The sequence below is a fragment of the Nyctereutes procyonoides genome, unplaced genomic scaffold (assembly GCF_905146905.1).
Source record: "Nyctereutes procyonoides isolate TBG_1078 unplaced genomic scaffold, NYPRO_anot_genome, whole genome shotgun sequence".
Lineage (NCBI taxonomy): Eukaryota > Metazoa > Chordata > Mammalia > Carnivora > Canidae > Nyctereutes > Nyctereutes procyonoides.
Genome location: NW_026575142.1, coordinates 16,155,079 through 16,180,683, shown reverse-complemented (window position 1 = coordinate 16,180,683; position 25,605 = coordinate 16,155,079). Strand labels below are relative to the sequence as shown.

The 25,605-nt window shown below is 38.0% G+C and overlaps 1 protein-coding gene across 1 annotated transcript in view; it reads left to right on the top strand.

The window, feature by feature from the left end:
* The window catches only part of MYO3B (myosin IIIB), a 384,379-nt gene that overhangs the window by 214,342 nt on the left and 144,432 nt on the right, over nt 1-25,605 (top strand). The window contains exons 25-26 of the mRNA XM_055307747.1: nt 2,110-2,315; nt 24,873-24,984. Coding sequence (XP_055163722.1) covers nt 2,110-2,315; nt 24,873-24,984 — 318 coding nt within the window. The remainder of the gene's footprint in view (nt 1-2,109; nt 2,316-24,872; nt 24,985-25,605) is intronic.

The window sequence follows — 25,605 nt, the reverse complement described above, 5'->3', positions numbered from 1 at the left end:
ACAGTATAAAGCACTAGGGTTAGAAACCCCTTGAGATCATGAACCACGGGGAGCTAAGGTCTAGGCAGCTTTGTGGTAGAGAAGCTATTAGGCTATAGATGAGATTACTGATCTCAGGTTGTAAGGTGGAGTTGCAATTTGAAGGGGCTCAGTAGGGATGGGAAGCCAGGTGGTCATGAGCTGGGGTTGCACCATGGGTGGAAGGCTCCATGGAAAGCTGGCAGGTTCAAGAAGGACCCAAAGCCAAGAAGTCTGATCTAGTCAGCTGTACTTCAGAAATAAACTAAAATTGGGATCTGAGGGTATGAATTGGGCCCAGAGACCTTTAAGTCCAGTATTCCATCCATGCAGTAATTCTTGCCACAGCTTCTCTGACAGGTGGACAGTCAGCTCCTGCTTCATCACTCTCATGGTTGGACATTTCTAATTGTCATTTATTTCTTATCTTGAGATTTACCCTGGTCCTCTCCCCTTTAGTAGCTGTATCTTCCTAGTGTCTTGAGGGGGCAGTGTGTCCCATGGGATTTAGAGACTCTGAAGAACTGTGTGATATCATCTTCCAGATCCTAGAATCCCTCTTTCAGAAGAAGCCACCTTTACCTTATGATTTTTCAGAAATGTATCCATGACAATCAGCTTGGTGTCCCCCAAATGTTAATTCTGAGAAAAAGAATGCATTGACAAGCCAGGTAATACCATTTTGGGTCAGTGGTTATGAAATAATGGGACTGATTTCTTGTGTGGCTTGTAATTGCCCCTGAAGCTGTGTCTAAAAGAGAAACTCCAAAAGTGGATGCCCCTGAGGAGCAGCTGAGGCTATTCCCACACAAGCAGGGCTCTGCTTTTCTATGTACCCTCTTGCTGTGAGAGCCCCCTGCAAGTCATTCTAAAGATATGGGTTGATCTTCACTATAATCAACTTCTCTCCAATTGTCTTGTTTTCTTTGCCCTTTTTCTGTCTGTTTCTTCTTTTTCTTCTGCTTCATTACCAGTACTATCAGTAACATTTGCTTAGACTTTCTGGTTATTCTTGGGCTGAAGAAGCAACTGACCCCTTTCCTAGTAGCTGGACGTTTTATTTTATTTTTTAAAGATTTTATTTATTCATTCATGAGAGACAGAGAGAGAGAGACATAGGCAGAGGGAGAAGCAGGCTCCCTGCAGGGAGCCTGATGTGGGACTCTATCCTGGGACCCCGAATCATGCCCTGAGCCAAAGACAGACGCTCAACCGCTGAGCCACACAGGTGTCCCAGTTAGACATTTTAAATTACAGGCACAGTTTATGGAATACTACCTTAGACTCCTAGAGACAAGCTAGTTCTGGCGATAGAGTTACTGGGTAACCTAAGCATGTCCTTAGCTAAGTTTCTGCCATAAGGATATCGCTTGGCACTACGTGATACTTATTTATTTGTTTGTTTATTTATTTATTTATGATTCATCTATTTGTTTTCTTTCTTTATTTTTAAATATTTATTTATTTGAGAGAGAAAATGAGAACACACATGACCTGGGAGGAGTGGTTGAGGGAGAAGGAAAGGGAGAGAATCTCAAGCAGATTCTCTGCTGAGAGAGGAGCTCAAAGCAGGGTTCAATCGGATGATCCTGAGATCATGACCTGAGCCAAAATCACGAGTTGAATGCCTAACCAACTTAGCCACCTAGACACCCCTCATCTATTCATTTTAGAGAGAGAGTGTTAGTATATGAGCAGAAGAGAGGGTCAGAGTGAGAGAATCTCAAGCAGAACTCCCCCCTCCCCACCACCAAGCTGAGCAGGGACCCCAACAAAAGGCTCAATCCCATGACCCCAAGATCATGACCTGAGCTGAAATCAAGAGTCAGACACTCAGCCAGCTGAGCCACCCAGGCACCCTGGTACTAGGTGATGTTTAAAGAATGCTTTTGAATCCACAGGCAGCTATAAGTATTCATAAGAACCTATATTATCACCCTGTATTACTGGCTTCTTTTTTGGCCTCAAAAAGATCTGTGAGTTGTTTACAAGCCAACAAACTGCTCTAGAGGCCCCTGTAGGCCTCTGTTGTAATTCTCTATTATTATGTTTGTGGTAACCTCATTTCATGTGTATTTTTTCCCCTGATAGTACTCTCTGATGGATCTGCTCTCCAAAATGGTGGTTGGACAGCCCCACTTTGTGCGGTGCATTAAACCCAATGATGACCGAGAGGCCTTGAAGTTCTCCCGAGAGAGTGTGCTGGCCCAGCTCCGTTCCACAGGGATCCTGGAGACAGTCAGCATCCGCAGGCAGGGGTATTCCCACCGCATCCTCTTTGAAGAATTTGTGAAAAGGTCAGGTGGCATCTTGGGAAATACATTATGTTAAATATAGCTGTGCTGTGGCTGTCCTGGTCCCCTGGGATTGTTCCTCCTGCATGTTTGCCTCCTAACATGTAATTGGCTGGTTACCAGCTACCATTTACTTGCTTAAATGTTTGCATTTTTATTGTGCTTCAACTAAATTGCAGTGCTCTGGAGGACAGAGTAAGCACCCTTCTTATCGCTTAAAAAAAATAAAAACGTCCATAGGTATTTATATATTGTATATATCCTTGGATTTCAGAATTTCCAGATATTTAATTGATATTGAATGATGAAAGTGTTCCTCCATAAGTGGATTAAGAGTCTAGTGGGTGTGAATACACCCAGGCACCCAATCTTTAGGCTAAAAAAAATGGCATGATACAAAAGCATAGCTGATATTTGCAAAGCACCTAGAATGCCCTAGGTGTATAATCTCATTTGAGTCACAGAATAGTCCTGTAAGCTATACTCTATTATTATTCTCATTTTATAGATGAGGAAATTCAGGTGCAGAAAGAAACGTAAGTGACTTTCCCAAGGTCCCATGCTAGTGAATGGTAGAGCAGACATTTGAACCTAGAAGTCTTCATCATACACTTTTATCTCCTCAGTTCATTGCAATCAACCAATGTCTATTGAAATAAATTGTTTTGGAGCTTTTTAGACCTAGAAATTGACTTTAACTAGGAGTGAAAATCTGTTCCTTTTTATACAGCGGCCATAGAGATACACTGTGTATCATGTGATTACAGGTAGAATTTTTACAAAATTTTCTGTGAGGAAATAGAGGGCAATGTTAACAAAAAGCCACCTGTGAGATGCATTGCTATCTGAGGATGTCCAGATAGGAAAGTTAAAACCCACTATAAAATCTGCACCCCGTCAGTTTTCTTTTTACCTCCTTTCTGAAACTTATGCCCAAGGTCATTTTTCCAACTTTTTCTCTGGAAGAATGAATTCTAATACAGTATCTTGCTTCTTCGAATCTTCCAAATGCCACTACCTTCCATGTAAAAGAAAGAGCAAAAAAATTTCCTTGCAGTGAGAGTTTTTAAATTAAAAATAACAAAATGGCTTTTAAAAAGGAAGTGTCTTTGAGCTCCTTTTTCCTCTTAAATTTGGAGGTGGAACAAGAAAAAAAAAAGACTATTTTAGCACATGAATGTGACTAGTCAAGTATTTTTAGCCACTGAGTGTGAAATACATAAAAATATTTAAGAAAACAGGTCAAATGCTAAACAGATTGGCACTTCTTTGTTCGTAATCAGAAAGCCATTAGGCAAGTATGAACAAGAATTTCAAAATGTCAGTAAATCTGAAGGTATCAAAGATTTCTGAGCCAGCAAGTTAATTGGTATTTTGATCCTTTTGAGCAATTTAACAACAAAATGGATGAGTTAGCAGTTTTCTTCCTTGATGTTATTCAACAAATAGGTGCACCTCTTATTTTCCTATTGGGGAGTGCTGTTTTGTAAACTCTTAGCGGAAATATGCAGACAAGACAATCAAAGGCAGGGGAGTCATTCAGGGTTTATCCGGTAGAGGTAAATAAAAGATAAAGACTTGTTTTATGTTACTCTTTACCTTTTTGTATTTTCTGGCATTTGGGACTGAATCCTGAAAGACAGTGTTTGGGGCATTATGTTGTAGAGTTCCTGAGTGGGAAAGTATTTCCCCAAGTCACCCAAATCTGCCACTTGGCCAAACCTAAACTGCTTCCTCACTCCATCATTTTTTAATTTTTTGGCAAAATGACTTGGAAGTGCCCTTCCTATTTTCCATTTATGGAGCCTTGTGGGAGAGAGGTTGTTCCCAACACCTTCTCATCAGTGAGCCAGGTGAGTTGGCAGTATTTATCTCTTCGCAGATAGGTATGAAAGAAGTCACCTGGCAGTGCTAGGCAGGTAGCTGAAACCTCCTGAAGTCATACTGTTGAGGGACATCACAGAAAATGACTGAATATCAATTGGCTTCATGGTCACTGGGCTCTGAAGTATAGGCAGCAGAAAGTCTCTACTGGGGTGAACATAGGACAGTGTGTGTTTGTATGTGTTCTGGCAAATGTCTATAAAATAGGACTGCACATTCAATTTAAAGTCTTATAATTTGTTTATTAAATTATTGCAGTTTAATAGTGCAATTTTGTAATGAGATCAGAGTTCTGATCTGCTTTTGGATATAGTGTTTGGCAAGTAACTTGACATTTCTGTAAAATATATTTCCTTGTCTGCATGAAAAGGTAGGAATACACAGAACCCACATCCTGAAGATTTTCATGGATTACATACAGATTCCTTGGCCTTAGTAGGCTTTAAGTCTTCCAGAAAGGCTCACTTCCCCCAGTCAAGCTCATAGGGGGGAGAACTGTATCTCCCAGGACCCAATTCATAATAGCTATTAAATCAATATCTGTTAAACAGAGTAACATTCACTCTCCTGACCCAGGACTTCACAGTTTTGCACCTCATGATGTAGGGAATTTCCACTTTAAGAAGATTACTTATCTTTCATGTGGAATTTTATATACTGTAATCCTAGGACTATTTGAGATCTCCGTAATGTACATAACACCTTAAATTTTCTTTAAGATCTTCCCTTTCAATAGTTTACTATTTCTCATTACTCTCTTCCTATGTTTTCCCTTTGTAATTAAAATTAAATCACTGAAGTATTCTAAACTTGTGGAAGTCCCTGGCAGTGGCAGAAAGAATATACAGTGACATAGAAGAATTTGAGTCTAAATGTGTGGTTTAATGGAATAGATATTAGTTTTTCATAATCATTGAGGGTGGAAGTGATCCTCTCAGCAGAAGCAGAAGCAGACATACATTATTTCCAACAACCGTGCTGTTATTCAAAGTATTTTTTATTTGGAGCTTCCTTCAGAACTAAGCACACAATTATTTTATTTGACTTCTGGGAACACCCAGTGTGACCACCTTTTCTATTAGACTTGGCTCTCAATCTTAGCTGTTTCTGAAAATTAACACACGTACATGACAAAAATTTACCAAATTTGAGGCTTTTATTTATTTATTTTTATTGGAGTTTAATTTGCCAACATACAGCATAAATACCCATTGCTGGCACCCATCAAGTGCACCCCTCAGTGCCCATCACCCAGTCACCCCCACCCCCTGCCCAACTTTGAGGCTTTTAAATGGAAGTTCACATATAGATTCTAATAACAAGTCCTTGAAATGTTTGTGGCAAAGAGAGCCTTCTTAGAAATGTAATGTCCCAAGGAATTGGAGAATGAGTAATCTTTAAAAGGAACCACAGGGGAGCCCGGGTGGCTCAGCGGTTTAGCACCGCCTTCGGCCCAGAGCCTGATCCTGGAGACCTGGGATAGAGTCCCACATCGGGCTCCCTGCATGGAGCCTGCTTCTCCCTCTGCCTGTGTCTCTTATGAATGAATGAATAAATAAAATCTAAAAAAAAAAAAAAGGAACCACATTTATTAGGACCTTTATATTAGTTCTGGTGTGACTTTTTTGTGAATGAGTTACCTGATTTTATAACCTCCTTCCAAGTAGTGCCAGAATCTCTAGCAGCTACAGAAAAGCCTTGTGAATGCCTAGGATTATGGACACAATTGTTGTTTTTGAACATTTGTGAAGAATCAAAGTGCCCTCATGAGAACTGTCTTCTAAAAAGTCATATATACACCTCTGCCTTTATGTATGTTTCCATACCTCTAGTAGAATGCCTGGCACAGAATAGGTGCTCAAACCTTCATCCCCTTTAACAAAAGTGCTTTATTCCTGTTGCTTTTTTTTTATTTACCGCTTTTATTTATTTATACTCTAAGGAAAAAGACACACAAAACTCCTCATTGAGGGCGTCACCAGAGATGATGAATTGACTTCCTTGGATACTAGAGCAATCCTTTGAGACCCAGATGTTTTTGCCAGTGGATGGTCTGGAGTGAGTTTAGAAATCCAGACATTTTTTACTCAGTCACTTCTGGTGTCGTACTTGGTATATAATGTGCGTTCCAAGGTGTATGTTTAGTGTTTCCCAAATGAGGGAATGTATCAGTCAGGAATGCATTTGACTGTGAATAACAAACATTTTCAGTGCTTGAACCAGGGTTTCTCATTCTCAGCACTGCTGACATTTTGGATCAGATAATTCTTTGTTGTGGAAGACTATGTCTGTGCCTGGTAAAAAGTATAATGTATAATAGCATCCCTGGCTCCTACCTGTTAGGATGCCAATAACCTCACCCCCCCACCCACAGTCATGACAGTAAAAACAATGCCTCCAGATATTGCCAAATGTCCTCTGGGGGGCCAAATTGACCAAATTGAAAACCAGTGGCAAATAGGTTTGTTTGTTAGTTTCTCACAAAAAGAAATTAAGAGGTAAGCTATTTTTAATATTAGTTCAGCTGTTCAGTGATGTCACTAAGGACCTGAATATACCTTCTGACCCCCTTCCATTCCTTTTTACAATCTTTACTTATGTGGGTGGGCTTATAGTCTCATGGTCACAAGGGGCTGCTGCCTCTCTAGATCATGTCTATATTCAAAGGGAGAAAGGGGCAAGATGAATGATGAAGCCAGCTCTATTTGCCCCACCCTTTATTGGGAAAGAAAACATTTTCCCAGAGGCCATTTCACATTTCTTTGGCTTAAACAGAGACACGTAATCATTCCTAGCTACAGAGAGGAACTTAGAAAGTAGGGAACATGACTGGGGCCGGGAACATTCTCACCCAATGGAAAACTACTGATCTTTTAGCTAGGAAGAAGTGAGAATAGAAGTGAAAGAGATGTTAACTATGCTTATCACAGAAAAGAAATCTTTTGTTATTAATTGAATGAGGGGAGGGAGTGACTGAATAACCAAGAGGCTAAGTGAATTTAAATAAATACTTCCAGTTCCCTACAATTCTTTGCTACTCAGCTGCTTCTTCAAGATTGTAGTTTAAGAATTAGCAAATACAGAAGTGCCTGAGTAAAAACAGTCAAGAAAGATATTCAGAACCCTTTAATTCCATTGCCATGGAAAGGTATATTTGCAGTTTTGAGCCTGGAACAAATTCTTTTAGTTCTTGCAAAATGAACTGAATATCATCAGTTACCACTGTGAAAACTCCACCTGAAGACGGGGTCCCTGACATTCCCTTGAATGGCTCATAGGACAGGAATTGAGAGAAAAGCCAACTCACAGAAGAATCCACACATCTCCAGAGAGGCTAAAATCCAAGTTTCAGTTTTCAAAGAATAAAGCTTCTACTTTTTTCTTTGAGTACTGAGAAAGCACAAATCCTCCAGGAGCTAGGATGGTGATACCAAGCCTTGTCTCTCACAGGACATTCCTGGATTTCCTTTGTTTTTACCTGTAACTACATACGTGAGAGCCTGACATAAAATAGATCCTAATGTGCCATTCAGATAAACTGGTAGATTTGCAGCAAAGTGAACAGAATCCTTAATTCCCTACAAATTGATTTGCATGCTAGTGAGGGACACATTATGAGAGAATATGTAAGGAAGATAATGATGAGCTTCAACATTGTGAGTAAACATATTACATGCTTATGTGAACAGTCTCTGCATTTATCTTCTAAGGGCAGCAGTAGAGTGGTGGCATTCTCTGGGAGGGGTCTCGAACAACTGCTGTCCTTGTATACTATCGTTCCTGCCCATTGTTCTTTGTTTAATTGAGGGAATGAGTTGGCCACCCCTCCCCAACTGTATGTGTTCATGCCTTTTCTGTAGGTGAGATCTTGGATGACTTCTTTCTCTTAATTCTAACATTACCATTTTTATAATCTTCTTAGTGCACTAAACAAAAAAATAAAAGAAAACTTTAAAATCGCCTTTTGTAGTATCATTGAAAGACTCTAAGAGTACCTCTAGGAGGTAGCCTCGTCCAACTTGCCATTTCATAGATGAGGAAGCTGAGGCTAGAGAAGCGAAGCAGCTCTCCCAAGGTCCCACCTCTAGGAGTCTCTATGACCTCCTCTCTCTATTCTTAGGGAGCAGAATGGGCTCACATTGGCTTTGCCTAAGCTGTGAATTCTTCTCAACTTGCCTAAGGCTATAGATGATTCAAAATCTCAAAACCCATTCTTTCAAGGTCCTGCCTTTCTCACAGAGCACACATTGCTGACAGCTGTCTTTCACTAGTCAAGTATCGGAAAAATCATTTCTGTAGTTGATAGCTCTGCAAATTCAGCCTGAAATTTATAGTGGTGATTTGAGAAGTTGAAACAAGAGGTAATATCAATTACACTGTTCTCCAATGTACTGAGTGGAGACAGTTATGATAATAATAGGCTGTCTTTCCTGATTTTTCTAATTCAGCACTGTGGGCAGACTCATGAGCTAATTCAGTTATAGGAAACAACCCAGGAGGACATAGGAACACAGTGGGCAATGGCTATGCTGTGGCAACAGTGCAGGAAGAAATAGCAAAGGAAACCAAGAAGAAAGATGTTCCAGAGGTGTTAGACATTATCGATGCAGTTGAGAAGACTGCCAGTCTGGAGCCTTGGGATTGGCTGCTCAGCTTACTCTGAAAATCAGTGGCTGAATTAAAACTCTGTTTCCCTGCTTAGAGGTTCCTTAAAACAATTTAGTAGGACTACATTATACTAGATAATGATAATGATAGAGCAGCAAAAACAAACAAGAATAAGGACAATAATGAATGAAAAGGAGAGAAAGCAGAAGACAAGAAAGGTGAATGTGAGGAAACCTAGCACAGAGATGACAAATGAGCACCATGTCTCTTCAGCCCCAGCTGCAGACTTGGCTCCTCAGCCAAGGCATATTGCCTTCATGCTCAGATGCGGCCCTGGAATTACCCTAACATGGTGCCCTAGGAAACCACTGCCCGCAGTTGACCTTATACCCATTCTAGCATGTTCTGTTCAATTTAAATATCTGCCCATCCCAGAGCACCATGGACTGGGAAAAATTAATAATTTTTCTTACTGTAAAATAGACTAATCAGTATAAAGTTTAGCTTTCTATTACAAATTAATTAATGAATAAACTCAGCCTCAATCTTGAATTCTTAGTGTCTTTTTTTTTAAGACAGTCCTCATTTAAAGCTTATGAGGAGACTGCAGCAGCATGTGAAACATTCATTAAGCACCTACAGCTGAGTGCTGTAGTAATATTGAATTAGAAGGAATTTACAGTCTCAGGACTTCTGCAATCTAATAGCACAGATCAGTCTGACTTCTTACTCTAAGACCCAAATTTAGGAGTCTTCCTAAAAATTACTTTTTTTTTTTTTTTGGTAGCAGATGGTAGCCAGCTGTTCTGTCTTTACTGAAAGCCAAACACGAAGGAAAAATTAAAATAAAGGGGCTTATGGTAAATATAAGAAAGAACTTAAAAAACTAAATCTGGATTTTCATACACACTAAAGGGAAATGGGCAATTGTGGGTAATTATCAAATTATCCAAGCCAGAATAGCTCAGTTCCCTCCATTATCGACCTAAGAGAAAATTCTTTATATGGGTTGAATTGTTCAGATAATTGTCCTGTATTTTGGATATCTGAGTAGACAATCTGGGTGGTCACTAATGTTGATGGTCCCTCAAGGAATATTTTTTTCAAGGAATATTTTTAAATAGGAAAAGGATTGATACTTTTTGCTGCCTAATTGGGGATATATCCACTTAGATGCAAGCAATAGTGATCAAATTAGTAGATACATGATTCTTTGACCAGGATATAGGCAAATTGTAATTAAACCATAATAATTTTTATTTATGTTTGAAATTAACTTTCAATTGCAAAAATAAAGTGTGAATAACTTTTCCTGTAAAATTTTTAAATACTACATAAAAGACTAAAGTCTTTCTTTCTGCATCCCAAATTCCATTTCCCAGTATTCTGCTTGCATCGTGGCCCTTCCTGGTAGTTACTATTATTCTTTTGGTAGTGTTAGCCTCTCAGAATACACACATACCTGTATACACACAGAGGGGAAAGAAAGAGAAAGATCAAGAAAGGGAAAGAACCCTACATTTTTGGTCAACTTGAATCACGTATTTTATACCATTTGGCAATTTCCTTTTCTATTTTAACAGTATGTATTAGGGATAAATCTATGTTCTTTCATAGCTCCAATGCATTTTTTAAAAGATTTTATTTATTCATGAGAAACCCAGAGAGAGAGGCAGAGACATAGGCAGAGGGAGAAGCAGACTCCCTGCACAGAGCCTGATCCAGGACTTGATCCCAGGACCCCTGGATCACAACCTGAGCCAAAGGCAGATGCTCAACCACTGAGCTACCCAATGCATTCATTTTTAACTCCATTATTAAAATTGGTAATGTTCATGTACCCATTCTTCTGTTGGTGGATATTGATATTGTGTCCAGTTGTTTGCCAGCAATGCTCAAATTATCTTACATATTAAACCTGTGTGAGAATTTCTTTAGGGTGGATTTTGCAATTAATTGACTTTCAGGGGATCATGATGTGCTCCAGAAAGTCATTTATTCCTAACAAAGAGAAAAGGTGATGAAGAGACATGGGAGCCAGTTTCTTTCCTCAGATGGATTGTGTTAACTGTAGGCAAGTCACTTCACTTCCCTAGGATTCTGCTTCTCTAATAAATTAATGGTTCTTCAACTTTCTCATGTATGATAATCTCCTTGTTAAAACACATATTGCTGAGCCCTACCTGCAGAATTTTTTGTTGGAAGGGGGCTGTGTGTGCAGGTTTCCAGGTAATACTGATACTGCTGATCAGGAGACTAATCTGAGAGCCATTGTTCAGGTATGTTGAGGAGACTATCCTGTGAAAGAGTTCATAGTTGAAATTCTATGAGCCCCAAACAGATTATATAGGGAAATTTTAAGTCCTGTATTTTACTCAGGTATAATGATAATAACCGAAGACTTGCGCTACAGTAACAGTATAGTATTGATGATATACATCAGTTTTATATTTTTAAATTTAAATTCAGCCAACATAAAGCACATACTTAGATTCAGATGTAGTGTTTATTGATTTATCAGTTGCGTATAACATCTAGTGCTCATCATATCACATGCCTTCCTTAATGCCCGTCACTCAATTATCCTATCCTCCCACCTACCTCCCCTCCTTCAACCCTCAGTTTGTTTCCTATAGTTAAGAGTTTCTCATGGTTTTTATCCCTCTCTGATGACTTTCTATTGTTTTTACTCCCTTCTCTTATGATCTTCTGTGCTGTTTCTGATATTCCATATGAGTGAAATCATATGATAATTATCTTTCTCTGATTGACTTATTTCACTCAGCATAATATCTTCCATTTCCAACCACATTGATATAAATGGTATTTGTCATTTCAGATGGCTGAGTAACATTCCATTGTGTGTGTGTGTGTGTGTGTGTGTGTGTGTGTATCTCACGTTTTCTTTGTCCATTCATCTGTGGATGGACATCTCGACTCTTTCCACAGTTTGGTTATTGTGGACATTGCTGCTATGAACATTTGGAGTGCAGGTGTCCCTTTGGATCACCATATTTGTATCTTTGGGGTAAATACCTAGTAGTGCAATTGCTGGGTCACAGGATAGCTCTATTTTTAACTTCCTATGAACTTCCATACTGTTTTCCAGAGTGGCTGCACCAGCTTGCATTCCCACCAAGAGTGTAAGAGGGTTCTCCTTTTTCCACATCCTCGTCAACATTTGTTGTTTCCTGTCCTGTTAATTTTAGCTGTTCTGACTGGTATAAGGTGGTATCTCATTGTGTTTTTGATTTGTATTTTCCTGATGCCAACTGATATAGAGATTTTTTAAAATCAGAGAAGCATTTTTAGGCCAAGAGATAAGTCAACTTAGCATCTTTGGTGGAAGCAATCCTAAAGGGCCATCTAATTCAAGTACCAAGCTAAAACTAGAATTTCTTTGGCAATATTCTTGACCTTCCATCCACTTCCCATTGAACAGTCTGGGGTCCAGGAATTCACTCTTTGACTCCTGAGACAATCTATTTTGTGTTTTTTGATCACAACTGTGTCCTTCCTAACCTTGACCAAAATCATCTTCTACCTAGTAGTGCAATTGCTGGGTCACAGGTTAGCTCTATTTTTAACTTCCTATGGAACTTCCATACCGTTTTCCAGAGTGGCTGCACCAGCTTGCATTCCCACCAAGAGTGTAAGAGGGTTCTCCTTTTTCCACATCCTCGTCAACATTTGTTGTTTCCTGTCTTGAACAAATCGGCTCCTTTCTCTATTTGAGTCAGTTATCATGTTCCTCCCAAGTCAGCAGTTCTCAAACCCTATGGTGCCTCAAAATCACCATAGAAGCTTATTAAAATATAGATTCCTGATTCACAACTGTAAAGATTCTGATTCTGTGTCTGGATATGACCTGGAATCCACATCTTTTATGAAATCTCTCAGTAGATCTGATGCCGGTGGTCTGACATAGTTTAAGAGACTAATGGTAATGGGGTTCAGGACATACTTCCACAGAATATGATACCCTGGCATATTGAATATTTCAAGCTGAAGGAATTTGAGAAATGACATGAGCAGGAAGGACTTTCTGTCCATTCTCTGAAGCAGGTCCTATACCCTCATGTGAGAGGTGCCCTCCCTTTACCAAAAGGAAAGAAATATCCTCATCTCTGAAGACAATGGATACAGAGAAGGATCCGCATGACCAGTCTTAAGTTCCCCCCCATTTACCACATTTTGTTCCTGCCTTTGTCCTATCACCTCTTTCTGTGACTCTCCACTCTTCATCAAATCCACAGTTAAAACACCCAGGTTTAGCCATCTCTTCAGGTCTTCATTTCCTTCTGAAAGCTCCTGTGTCCTGTAAAACTTCTATTAATTGACTGTGTATGCTTTTTCCTGCTAATCTGTCTTTGGCAGTCTAATTTTTAGACCCAGCCAGAGACTAGATCTAGGAAAACTTTTTCCCTTTCTTATAAGACCCAGTTAAGTCTTCCTTTCTAAACTCAATGCTCCCAGTATTTTCAGCAGTTCTTCATATGACATGGCTTAAGTTCCCTCACTGTCTTGGTTGCTAAATGCCACCTGCCAAAATACACTACAAAATATACCCATAAACCCCCCACTCCCTTATCTTGACTTACTGTTTTTCGTAGCACTTATCCCTACCCAAAATGATGCTCTTTATGTACTTAATATTTGTTTCCCTCACTAGAATATATGTTTCATGAGGACAAGGGAATTGTCCACCTTACTCATGATATTCCAAGTACTTTCATCAATACCTTTTAGGATTGCTTGGTAGCAATGTATCTACAAACATATGATGACTTTCTCCCTCAACCTGCCCATGTGTTTGTGCTTCTTTCGGCCAGATGTCTATAGCCTAGATTTTGTACCTCTTTCTTCCTCTCGTTAAAGATAATTTTCAGAAGGTAACATCATGATTCACATAGAGATATAAAGATGAATGTGTTTAAAGAATTTATTTTATTCATATGAGATGAGGGAATCAAGTAGATAGTATCATAGGTTCAAAGGAAAAGTAAAAAATAACACAAGCTTTATATGAATTAAAAGAATGTTGAGGTGAATTGCAAATGGAGATAAAACCGGGCTTTCCACAGTGGGAAGCCGAAATCATCACTGGACTGGATGGAGTTTATGTATCTACCAATTACATAATTTACAAAGAGATGCAAACTAGCTCAAAGAAGATGAGCAGGGCTAGAACCCGAAAACACAAAAGGATGTGCTAAAGATGGTGTACATAGTTTTCCACTGAACTACCAATGCCTTACTGATAAACTAGTCAAAATAGAATATTGTTGGATCCCCCAACACATGTGTCAAGGATCACATGACAGCTGGTATTCAGATGTAGGAAATCAATACTTGTCCCAAGCCAAAAAGCCAATATTCCAGATCGCTATAGACACAAGTTCCAATGAGCTGAAAAGTGCTAGAGTATCAAAGGTCCCTCTTAGAGAGTCAAAGATACTATCAGGTGTATACAGTATGAACTAAGAGTAGATACAGGTTAGGCGAATGTAAAAAAGCCTGAACTTGGGAGTTAGAAGACATGGGCAAGCCTCCGGCCTCCACTTACTGCTCTGTTACCTTCAGCCAATTCTTCCTCTCTGGCTTTCTCTTTTCTACAAAACAAGAATTTTTATTGATGATTCTAAGTTGGTAAATTGAACACCAATAAGTTCCTTTCAGGATCTAAATGTTTATTAGAGGAGAAAGCCAGTCCCTTCTACAGCTGGCCCTGTGGGAATGCCCAGGCATGAAGAGTTTTGACAGAGGGCAGGGCACATCTGTTTGTGAACATGAGGAAGAACAGCTGGACAGGGGGTCCTAGATCCCCGGTGTGCAGTGCAGAAGCCCCAGCATCTCTGCGAAACTTGGAAAGTTCAGCGACAAAGGGAGAAGAAATGTTACAGAGGAAGTTACTAAAGAACAACCTGCACCACCGTTATAGGAAGTATATCACCAACATTGGCTCTGTGTCTACTCAAAAGGGAACTAGTACTGTATTAGGGTTCTCCAGAGAAACAGAAATGAGAGAGAGAGAGAGAGAGAGAGAGAGAGAGAGAGAGAGAGAGAATACTGAAAGAAAGGGACTTATTTTAAGGAAATTGACTCATGTAGTTGTGGAGGCTTGCAAGTCTGGAATCTACAGGGTAGATTGGTAGGCTAGAAATTCCAGCAGGAATTGATGTTACTGTCTTGTGTCCAAAAGGACTCCAGAGTTGGTATCCTCTCCTCCCCAGGGGAACACAGCCTTTCTTCATAAGGCTTTCAACTGATTGCATGAGGCCCACCCACATTATGGAGGTAGTCTGCTTTTTTTTTTTTTTTAATATTTTATTTATCCATGAGAGACAGAGAGAGAGAAAGAGAGAGAGAGAGAGAGAGTGAGAGGCAGAGACACAGGCAGAGGGAGAAGCAGGCTCCATGCAGGGAGCCTGATGTGGGACTCCATCACAGGTCTCCAGGATCACACCCTGGACCCAAAGGTGATGCTAAGCCGCTGAGCCACCTGGGCTGCCCAAGAGGTAGTCTACTTTACTCAAATATTAACAGTATTAATTTTTCTGACTTATAAACAGAGCATCTTTCTCCATTTGACTAGGTTGTCTTTAATTTTTCTTAGCCAGTATTTTGTAGTTTTCATTGTACAGGTCTTGCACATTTAGTCTCGGACTTATCCCTATTATTTCACATTTGTAGTGATATTATTTTAAATTTCAATTTCCAGTTGTTTGTGTATAGAAATACAATATATTATTTTTATCTTACAACTTTATTAAACTCACTTATTAGTTCCGATATGGGTTTTTTTGATATTTGGATTTTCCACACAGACAATTGTGTCATCTTCAAATTAAGACAATTCTATTCATTTTTAGTAGAGATACTTTTTCTTTCTTTTCTGGTCCTATTGCACTGGCTTAGAGTCTCTGGTACAGTGTGGTACAGTGTGGAAGTTGTAAGAGTTGTAACATCCTTGCCTTTTTCCTGATCTTTGGGGAATAAGCATTTAGTCATTCACCATTAAATATGTTAGATTTTTCATAGGTTTGTCATTATCAGGTTGAGGATGTTCAATTATTGTATAAATCTGTTGAGAAGGTTCTTTTTTTTAAAATAGAATCAGATATTTGATTTTGTCAAATGTTTTTCCTCATTTATTAAGATCTTGCTTTTTTCTTTTAGCTTGTGAATATGACAATATTCATTATTATCCCTTTAATATTTGTTTACTCTATAGAATATCACACATTATATAATATTATATAACTTGTATCTTCTTTCCTTTCCCTCCCAACCTATATAGCTAGAAGTTTACCAGTTTTAACCTTCTGAAAGAACTGCTTTTAATTCAATGTTTGCATATGCTTTCATTGATTTTTCACTCTGATATTTTTCGTGTCTTTTGCTTACTTTGAGCTTAATTTGGTCTTTTTTTAACATGATGGGGGCTGAGCTCATGTACCTGAGAATGTTCTTTTATTTCTTTTTTTTTTTTAGATTTTATTTATTTATTAGAGACATAGAATGAGAGAGAGAGAGGGAGAGGCAGAGACCTAGGCAGAGGGAGAAGCAGGCTCCATGCAGGGAGCCCGACGTGGACTTGATCCCTGGTCTCCAGGATCACACCCTGGCTGAAGGCGGTGTTAAACCACTAAGCCACCAGGGCTGTCCTCTTTTTATCTATTATAGATGTTTGTTATTATAATTTTCTAAATACTACTTTAGCAGTTTCCCATTAATTTTGATAGATTGTTTTCATTTTCATTTGATCAAGAGTATTTTTAAATTTCTCTTTTGATTTCTTCTTTGACCTATGGGATATTTAGAAGTCTTCTCATGAATATTTGGGGATTTTTCAGATATCTTCCCATTGTTGATTTTTAATTTAATTCTGCTGTGATCAGAGAACCTACTTTGTGTGATTTGAGCACTTAATTTATTAAGTCATGTTTTATGGCCCAGGTATGTCCTATTGTGGTAAATGTTTCTATACTCAATTGGAAAGAATGTATGGTCTGTTTCTTTTTGGCTGGAATGTTCTAGAATTTTCCAGTCAAGTTTGTTGTTTAAGCCCTCTGATTCCTTGATGATTTTTTGTCTGCTTGTTCTAACAATTATTGGGGAGGGTATTGAACTCTGTGAGGATAATGGTGGATTTCTCTGTTTCTCCTTGCAAATCAGTTTTAGCTTCATGTTATTAGGTGCAAAAATGCTTGGGATTCCTGGTTCTTTTGATAGATTGACCTTTTTATCACCATAAAATAAATATCTTTATCCCTGGTAATATTTTTTGCTCTGAAATCTGTTTTAGTGTTAATATAGTCAGTTACTATAGTTTTAATTTGATAAGTGTTAGCATGGTATATCTTTTACTTTGAACTTACTTGTGTCTTTTATATTTGTACATTTTTTTGTAAGCGGCATATAGTTATGCTTTGCTTTTTTATTCAGTCTGAAAATTTCCACCTTTGAATTGGGATGTTTTGGCCATTTACATTTAACATTATTTGTTTGGCTAGGTTAAATAATTTTGCTATTCATTTCCCAAACATTTGTTTGATGGGTTGTTTCCTCCTTCTTCTGATTTTTCTATAAATTACTTTATTTCATTTTATTTTAAGTAGGCTCCACACCCAATGTGGGAGTTGAACTCAGGACCCCAAGATTAAAAGTTACATACTCCAACAACTGACCCAGCCAAACACCTCCTCCTTCTAATTCTTTTAGATTTTTGAGCATTTTATATGCTTTCACTTTATCCTCTTTGTTGACCTATTAGCTGTAGTTTTTTTTATTACTTTGGGGTTGTTTTATGATTTACAATATACATCTTTAACTTGTGCAACCTATCTTCAAGCAGAATTATTATATCACTTCACAAATAGTATTAGAATCTTACCATAGTTTACTTTGTTTTTTGAATCTTTAAAAAAAGAAACATTTCTTTATAATGGAGATCATCTGATGATGACTTCTTTCAGCTTTTTATGTATGAAAAAGTTCTTTATTTTGCCCTTATTTTTGAAAAATATTTTCACTGAGTATAGAATTCTCTTTCTTTTAGTTCTTTAAAGATTTTGCTTCATTATCTTCTCACTTACATTGTTTCTGTTGAAGACTCTAATGTCATATTTATCTTTGTTCCCCTGTATGTAACTTGTCTTTTATTCTCTGGTTGCTTTTAAGATTTTCTCTTTATGACTGTTCTTGAGCAATTTAATTATGATATCCTTTGGTGTAGTTTCCTCCAAGATTTATTTTGTGTGTGTGTGTGTGTGTGTGTGTGTGTGTGTGTGTGTGCTTGGACTTACATCTGTTAGTTTGTAGTTTTCATCAAATTTGGAAAATCTTTAGCCATAATTTCTTCAAATATTTTTTCTGTATCCTTTTTTTTCCTCCTCTTCAGGGACTTTTAATTTCATGTATTGAGGCCACTTGAAGTTGTCCCATAGTTCACTAATGCTCTTTTTATTTTTTTAAATTATTTTTTCTTCTGTGTTTCATTTTGTATAGTTTCTATTGTCATATTTTCCATTGTCATATTTTCAAGTTTACTAATCTTTTTTAAACTTCAATGTCTCAATTGCTGCTGTTCTGCATATATATGTATGTATATGTGTATACACATATATATATTTGATTTTTTGGTCTCAGACATTGTAGTTTTCATTTCTAAAAATTCTAGTTGGGACTTTTTTGTATCTCTGTGTCTCCATTTAACTTTTTGAACATATGGAATACAGTTAAAATAAATGTTTTAATGTTCTTCTCTGTTAATTTTATTATCTGTGTTACTTCTGGATCCATTTCAGCTAGTTGACTTTCTCCTTATTATAGGTCCTATTTTCCTGTGTGCCTGATAATCTTTGACTAGATGCCAGACATTGTCAGTTTTATCATTTTGGGTGCTGGATATTTTCATGTCTCTATAAATATCTTTGTGCTTTATTCTAAGATAATGTTAAATTATAGGCATATTTTGTTTTATTGCACTTTGCTTTATTGTGCTTCACAGATACTGTATTTCTTACAAATTGAAGGTTAATGGCAACCCTACATCAAGTTTAAGTCTAGGGCACCATTCTAACAGCATTTACTTGCTTCATGTCACTGTGTCACATTTTGGTAATTCTCACAATATTTCAAACTTTTTCATTATTATTATATTTGATATGGTAATCAGTGATCACAGTTTGTTGAATGCTCAGATGATAGTAACATCTTTTAGCAATGAAGTATTTTAAATTAAAGTATGTACTTTTTAAAAAACATAATGCTATTATACACTAGTAGACTACTTAGTAGAATAGTGATCTATAACTTTCAAATGAACCAGGAAACCAAAAAGTTCATTTGACTTACTTTATTGAAATAGTCAATTTATTGCAGCAATCTAGAACTGAACCCATAGTATCTCTGAAGTATGCCTATACTTGGAAATAGTTTCATCCTTTTGGATCTTGTATTTAAGATCTGTTAGGTAAAAGCAGAGCCATGTTTAGGGCTAATATTTCCTCACTACTGAAGCAAGACACTTCTGAGTACTCTCTTCAGTGTAGTATGAATTATGAGGTTAATGAGTCTGGCTGGTAGAAACAGGCACTATTCATAGCCCTCTATGACCATCAGGCACTAGTCTCTCTAATTTTCTTAGATGGTTTTTTTGCCAGCCTTGGGTAGTTTCCCCTCTTGCATGTGCTAATCAGTACTCTGCTGAATACCTGAGAGGCCTTCCACAGATGTCCAAGGTTCTTTGTTAGCTCTCACCTAGTACTCTGTCCTATATATTCTAGCTGCCTTGGTGTCTCCCAACACATGAGGGTCGGCTTTGAAATACACTTGGCCAGATGTAATCCCTCAGTTCTGCCCACATTGTGTGTGGAAGAGTTCAAGCCTGGCTCTTTAGAAAGAAAATAACCTCACTGGCAGCTGATCAGGAACATGCGAAAATTCCAATATTTCTTTTCTTTTGCAATTAAGGTTTCTTTCAGTAGGCCCAGAGCCCATCTTGAAGGAAGTCTAGGACCCTTTCCCATCTCACTCCTTCTTTATAGTCTCCTCAGTCTTTTCTGCCTTTCTGTCCTCTCTGGAGGGTCCTGCTCCCTCTGAGGGAAGCCTAGAAGTTCTTAGGGATTTTATAGGCTTTTGTTCCTGGCTCTACCTTAGAAGTACATTTGGCCATTATGGTTTCCAAGACATATGTCTCTCACAGTTTTCTGAGTGCAACACAAACAAGACGAGAAAGCCTTTACCTTGCTTATATGGACCAAGTCTCCTAGGACAACTTTGCTGTATTTAAGTCTCTGTTTCTTTACTCTGTCTTACCAAAGACTTTGTCAGCCTGCACTAAAGAAGAACACAAGAAAGGAGAAATGAGGAAAATAAAAAGCACTGTTTTGCCTCAAAGGTACTATTCTTTTTTTTTTCTTTAAAGATTTTATTTATTTATTTGAGAGAGAGCAGAGCTAGAGAGAGAGAGTGTGCATGAGTGGGGAGGTGGGGGTAGAGGGGCAAAGAGAGAGGGAGAAGCAGAATAACCACTGAGCAGGGAGTCCGATGCAGGACTTTATCCTAGGACCCTGGGATCATGACCTGAGCCAAAAGCAAAAAACTGACAGAGCCACCCAGGTGCCCCTCAAAGGTAATATTCTTCATATTAAATAGTTTAAATAGGCTTTGGAGGTCAGCCTAAGAAATTCACCACTATTGATTTGTGGGGATATATCTACATTCCAAGCAATAGCTTTTGTTGAGGACTTTCTGCAGAGAGCATGATTTTAATACGAAAAAACCATTGTACCTAAATAGATTACAAAATTTAAAAAGACCAATTCTTCCCAAATTTGTAATGTTTTTATGTAAAAAATTTTTATCTTTATGTAGGCAAATTTATCAGTCTTTTCTGGTGAGAAAATGTATTCCCTTTACTCTTTTTTTGTTTCTCTCCCTTACATCAAAAACTAAACTTTATTAACTGGATTCGTATCAGTTTTTTTTTAAATCAATAACATGGAGGTCCAAAGACTTAAATAATAATCTTAGCCTTTGTCATATATTTGTTGTCATCTTGGACAAATCATTTCATCTCACCAAGAACAGTTTTCTATACCAGTACAACAAAGATTTAATGTTCTATAGAGATTCTTTGTGGTAGTTTAAAAATGTATCCACAAATTACTTAATATTCTTCCCTTCAAGAGGTGGAACTTAATTTTTCTCTCATGGAATGTGGTATGGACTAAATGACTTACTTGTAATGAGTAGAAGATGAAGGAAGTGATGGTATGTCACTTCTAGGCCTTGGTCATAAAAGGCATTGTGGGTTTCTGCTTGATCTCTCTCTCTCTGGGATCCCTGCTTCTGAGGGAAGCCATCTTCTATGTTATGAAGTTACTGAAGCAGTTCTCTGTAGAGACCTATGTGGCAGGGAACAGAGACCTCTTGCCAACAGCCAATAAAAGACTGAGACTTTCTACCATTAGCCAAGTGAGCGCGCCATCTTGAAAATAAATCATACAGCCTTAGTCAAGTCTTTAGATGACTGCAGCCCTGGTCAACATCTTGACTATAATCTCATGAGAGATTCTGAGCCAGAATTACCCAGATAAACTGCTTCTAAGTTCTCAATCCTTACAAACTGAGATGACAGTTGTCTGTTTTAAGGCATTACATTTTAGAGAAATCTGTTGTGTAGCAACAGAAAACTAATGTATTCTTATAGACATTATAACCTTATAGATACTCCCTGTTTATGATCCTATAATTTAAATGCAGGAGGATGTATCTCTAGTTGCCTGTTGCTTTTACTAATAGTTTACAAACTGCTTAGCCTATTATAATTTAAAAACTCTTCCTTGAAGAGTCTGCATTCCATATACCATTTTAGGCAGAAAACTAAACATATTTGAGTAGAAATATTTTCCAACTGGATATTTATTTTGATAACATATATTTTAATAACATATATTTTAATGAGATGAGACCTGGGGAAAATGATCACTTTCCATAGAGTTCTAAAGCAGGCTCTTCGGTCTTTGGAGGGCCATCAGGAGCTATGTAGACCCCTTGCAATATGTTAAGAACATTTCCCTAAGAGAGGTAGGTGCCTGGGTGGCTAGGTTGGTTAAACGTCTGCCTTTGGCTCAGATCAGAGTCTGCATTAGACTCCCTGCTCAGCAAGGAGTCTGCTTCTCTCTCTGCCTCACCCTTTGCTCATGCTCCTACTCTCTCTCTCTCTCTCTCTCTCATAAATAAATAAAATCTTTTGAAAAAGAACATTTTCCTAAGAAAGAATATGGATTCTTTTTACCAGGTTATCAGAAATTCTTCCCTGCCCCTGCCCCCCTAGAAGAGTTTAGAACTACTTATCTAGTTTCCATTCCCATCTCTGGGAATTCAGGTTCAGAGAGGTAAGTGATTTAGGATTACCCAACAAAGAGCCTCTCACTCTTAACTCAGTGTTCAGGCTCCAATCTGAGGCATCAGTTCTACCTACAAGAGGCATCTCAGGGCCTGGTCTTTGCAATGCTTTTAAGTGCCTAGACCCTCAGGACCTTTAACAAGATACGCTATTGCATATCTCCTCATTTAATTCATCAAACTGCTTCAGAAGTGGGTGTGAAATAGATCTTCCTCAAAAGACCCCTCTTGCTGCTAGATCTTTTGTCTTGTTTCCTGTCAGTTTTGCCCTTATATTGAAGCACACAGGAGCTCAATCAAAGTACTTTTTTTTTTTTAAACCATGGTACCTTCCAGAATTCAAAACTACTCTATGAGGGAAATCCATTATACTTATCTGACCTGATTACTACAGACATATCACTTATATGTTTCTTCAGTACTTTTTAAAACCTTTACTTCTTTGCAGGATTGTTACCCGTCACTTTCTAAACTAAACCAAATGTGAATATTATAATAAATTAAGAGATTTGGGTTGAAGGACCAGGTATCAAAGTTGAGTTTTAATATTTATGTTAGTTCTTAATTCATTCTGCCTATCTTTTATTAAGATTTTATTTATTCATGAGAGACACAGAGGGAGAGAGAGAGGCAGAGACATAGGCAGAGGGAGAAGTCAGGCTCCTCATAGGGAGCCTGATGTGGGACTCGATCCCTGGACCCTGTATCATGCCCCAAGCCGAAGGCAGATGCTCAACTGCTGAGCCACCCAGGTGACCCTCATTCTGCCTATTTAGAAAATAAGATTGCTAGGAACCATCTATAGACGCCTAGAAAACAAGTAGAAATCCTTGTTTGAAGAGCTGGAATATATCTTTCATTCATTTTATATCTTGCACAGGACTGGTCATTCATTACATTCTCTTTAAATACTTCATCATCACTAGTATCAAGTCCGAACTGATTAAAGCTAAGGGAGCTCATGCTATAAATGACTAGTCCTAATGGAAAGAATGTAGAAATCCTGGTTTTACCTCTGACTTTTATACCTAAGCTTACCTGTACTTCAGCTTTCCCAAAACATTCACCTATATAGATTTGCCATCCATTCCCACCATCCCCATAAACTCCAGAACACAATCTTTTTACTTCAGCTAGAGCCAGATCAGAGAAACCACAACTGAAAGTACAGTCCTGAAAAAAGTGAGATTGAAGAATCTGTGAGAATGCCATGAACTGCCCAGATAGGACTACGCCTGACTCCCAGCTGTCCCTCCTCCTGCCTAGCTCCAGTAGGTATCTTCTGTGAACAGATTCCTGGGTTTGGCCAAATGACCTAGCATGGTCCTGGCCACCATTCAGGGTTCTATGAGAGCACTACTTCTTCTCCTCGATGGTGGAAACAGAGATTCAAAGCCTTGGAAACATTCCCCAAGATCTCTGAATGCAAATGTTTCTAGCAAATTCAGCATTATATCCTAACTTGTAAAACAGTCTTGTAGCACAAAGATAAATGACCAAAGTGCTAATCAACTATGTTTATTTTTTCCATAAACAGAAAGATATGGGAATATTTGGCAAGTAAAAGGGTCATATTTTGTATTTAGGTGATTAAAAAAAAACAAAACAGCTCTATACTTAAAAGTACAGTAATTCCAAAATAACAGATCAGCCTTGTCTGAGGAATGGCAGGAAAAGCCTTTGACAAGGAAATGAAGTTTACTTTTAAACTTCAAGGGGTTGAGTTTAATTATAGATGGCAGCAAAGAGCAGAGAAAAGATCCTTGAAAGTTTTTTCAAGAAAAACTAAGGTAAAGTATCTGTTCTATAAAGACTGTATGTACCACTGTGTGTGTGTGTTTTAATAGGGAGAATAAAGAAAAGGAGAGGGAAAAAACTCTTTGTGGTATTTTTTGAATTTATCCAGAAGTATGGAAGTTCATTAAAATGAGTAATTTGGGAAGACAAATGTGTTTTTGGTGATGACATCAAAAAATATACCTACTTCAAGGACACCTGGGTAGCTCAGTTGGTTAAATGTCTGACTCTTGGTTTCAGCTCTAGTCATGATCTCAGGAGCCCTCATCTGGCTCCACGCTCAATGCAGAGTCTGTCCCTCTCCCTCTGTTCCCTGCCCCCTGCAATATATAAATAAATAAAAATTTAAAAAAAATACCCACTCTGTACCTCGAGATGGACATGTAGCTCAGCAGACTGATTCAGTAGTATTAGGCTATGATCACTTTTGCTATCTACAGATTGCTTCAGAGGGGACTTTTCAAAGCACAGTCAAAATTTATACCATGGGATTACAAATTATTTTGTAATAATGCTAAAATAAAATGATGACTTTCACTAGAATTCTAAATTTAAACTGTCTAAATTTCAGTTTTATTAAAGGATTAGGTTCTTTGATTTTACATGCAAAAGACACCAAGTATTCATGAACATGAATTATAAGCAGTATTAAAAGGGAAATACTCATAGCAGAAAATATAAGAGCCAAGTTAAGAAGCATAAATTATATACCTTTCACTACCTAGTGTGCTAATATTAGTGCTCAAGAAATATTTACTATTAAAAAACAAGGCATCACAGTGGGTCCAGAGCATATCTACTATACTGAATCAAATGATAACTAAAAATGTTTCATTTTGCTCTTTTATTTTATAGGTATTATTACTTGGCATTCAAAGCACATGAAACACCTTTTGCTAGCAAAGAGAGCTGTGTTGCTATCTTGGAAAAATGCAGATTAGATCACTGGGTGCTGGGAAAAACAAAGGTAGTTCTTTCTTTTTTGTTCAGGTTGTCACCCATGATGCTCTTCTGTGTATGTTTGTCTCTTGTCAGTGATATGAATGGCTTTGTAAGTTGTGTAGCTTAGCAGACGACACCCCAACCTAACAATGATCTTTGAGGGTGTTGGGTCAGGAGTCCTAGAACCTCTGGACAAGAAGGGGAGTGTTTGCCTCCTGTTCTGCATGTAGAGTGAGAGAACCATTTAGCATTTCTAGAATGAGAACTTTGAGCTTATTTTAAAGGTCCCTTTTTAAAAAAATAACAAAAATTAAAAATGTCCTTTTTAAAATGTTGCTTATTCCAGCATCTCATGGAGATTCACAAATCTTATTAATGACAATAATGAGTATTTTTTACAGTTTTGTCCATTTTTCATTAGACTCATGTTGTTTTACTGTGTACCCTGACTAGCTAGTAGCCTCATTGTGTATAGCTTTTCATTTAGGGAACATCTCATCCTGCATCCCAGGTTTTTATTATCCATTCTGAATTGCTGTACAAAGCCAGTCTTAGCCTTGAGTGTTGTGGCCACACCATTGTTCCTCAGCAGGAATTAGATCACGGTGGGTCATTTGGTTGTGCTCCTTCCAAACTTCCACTGCTG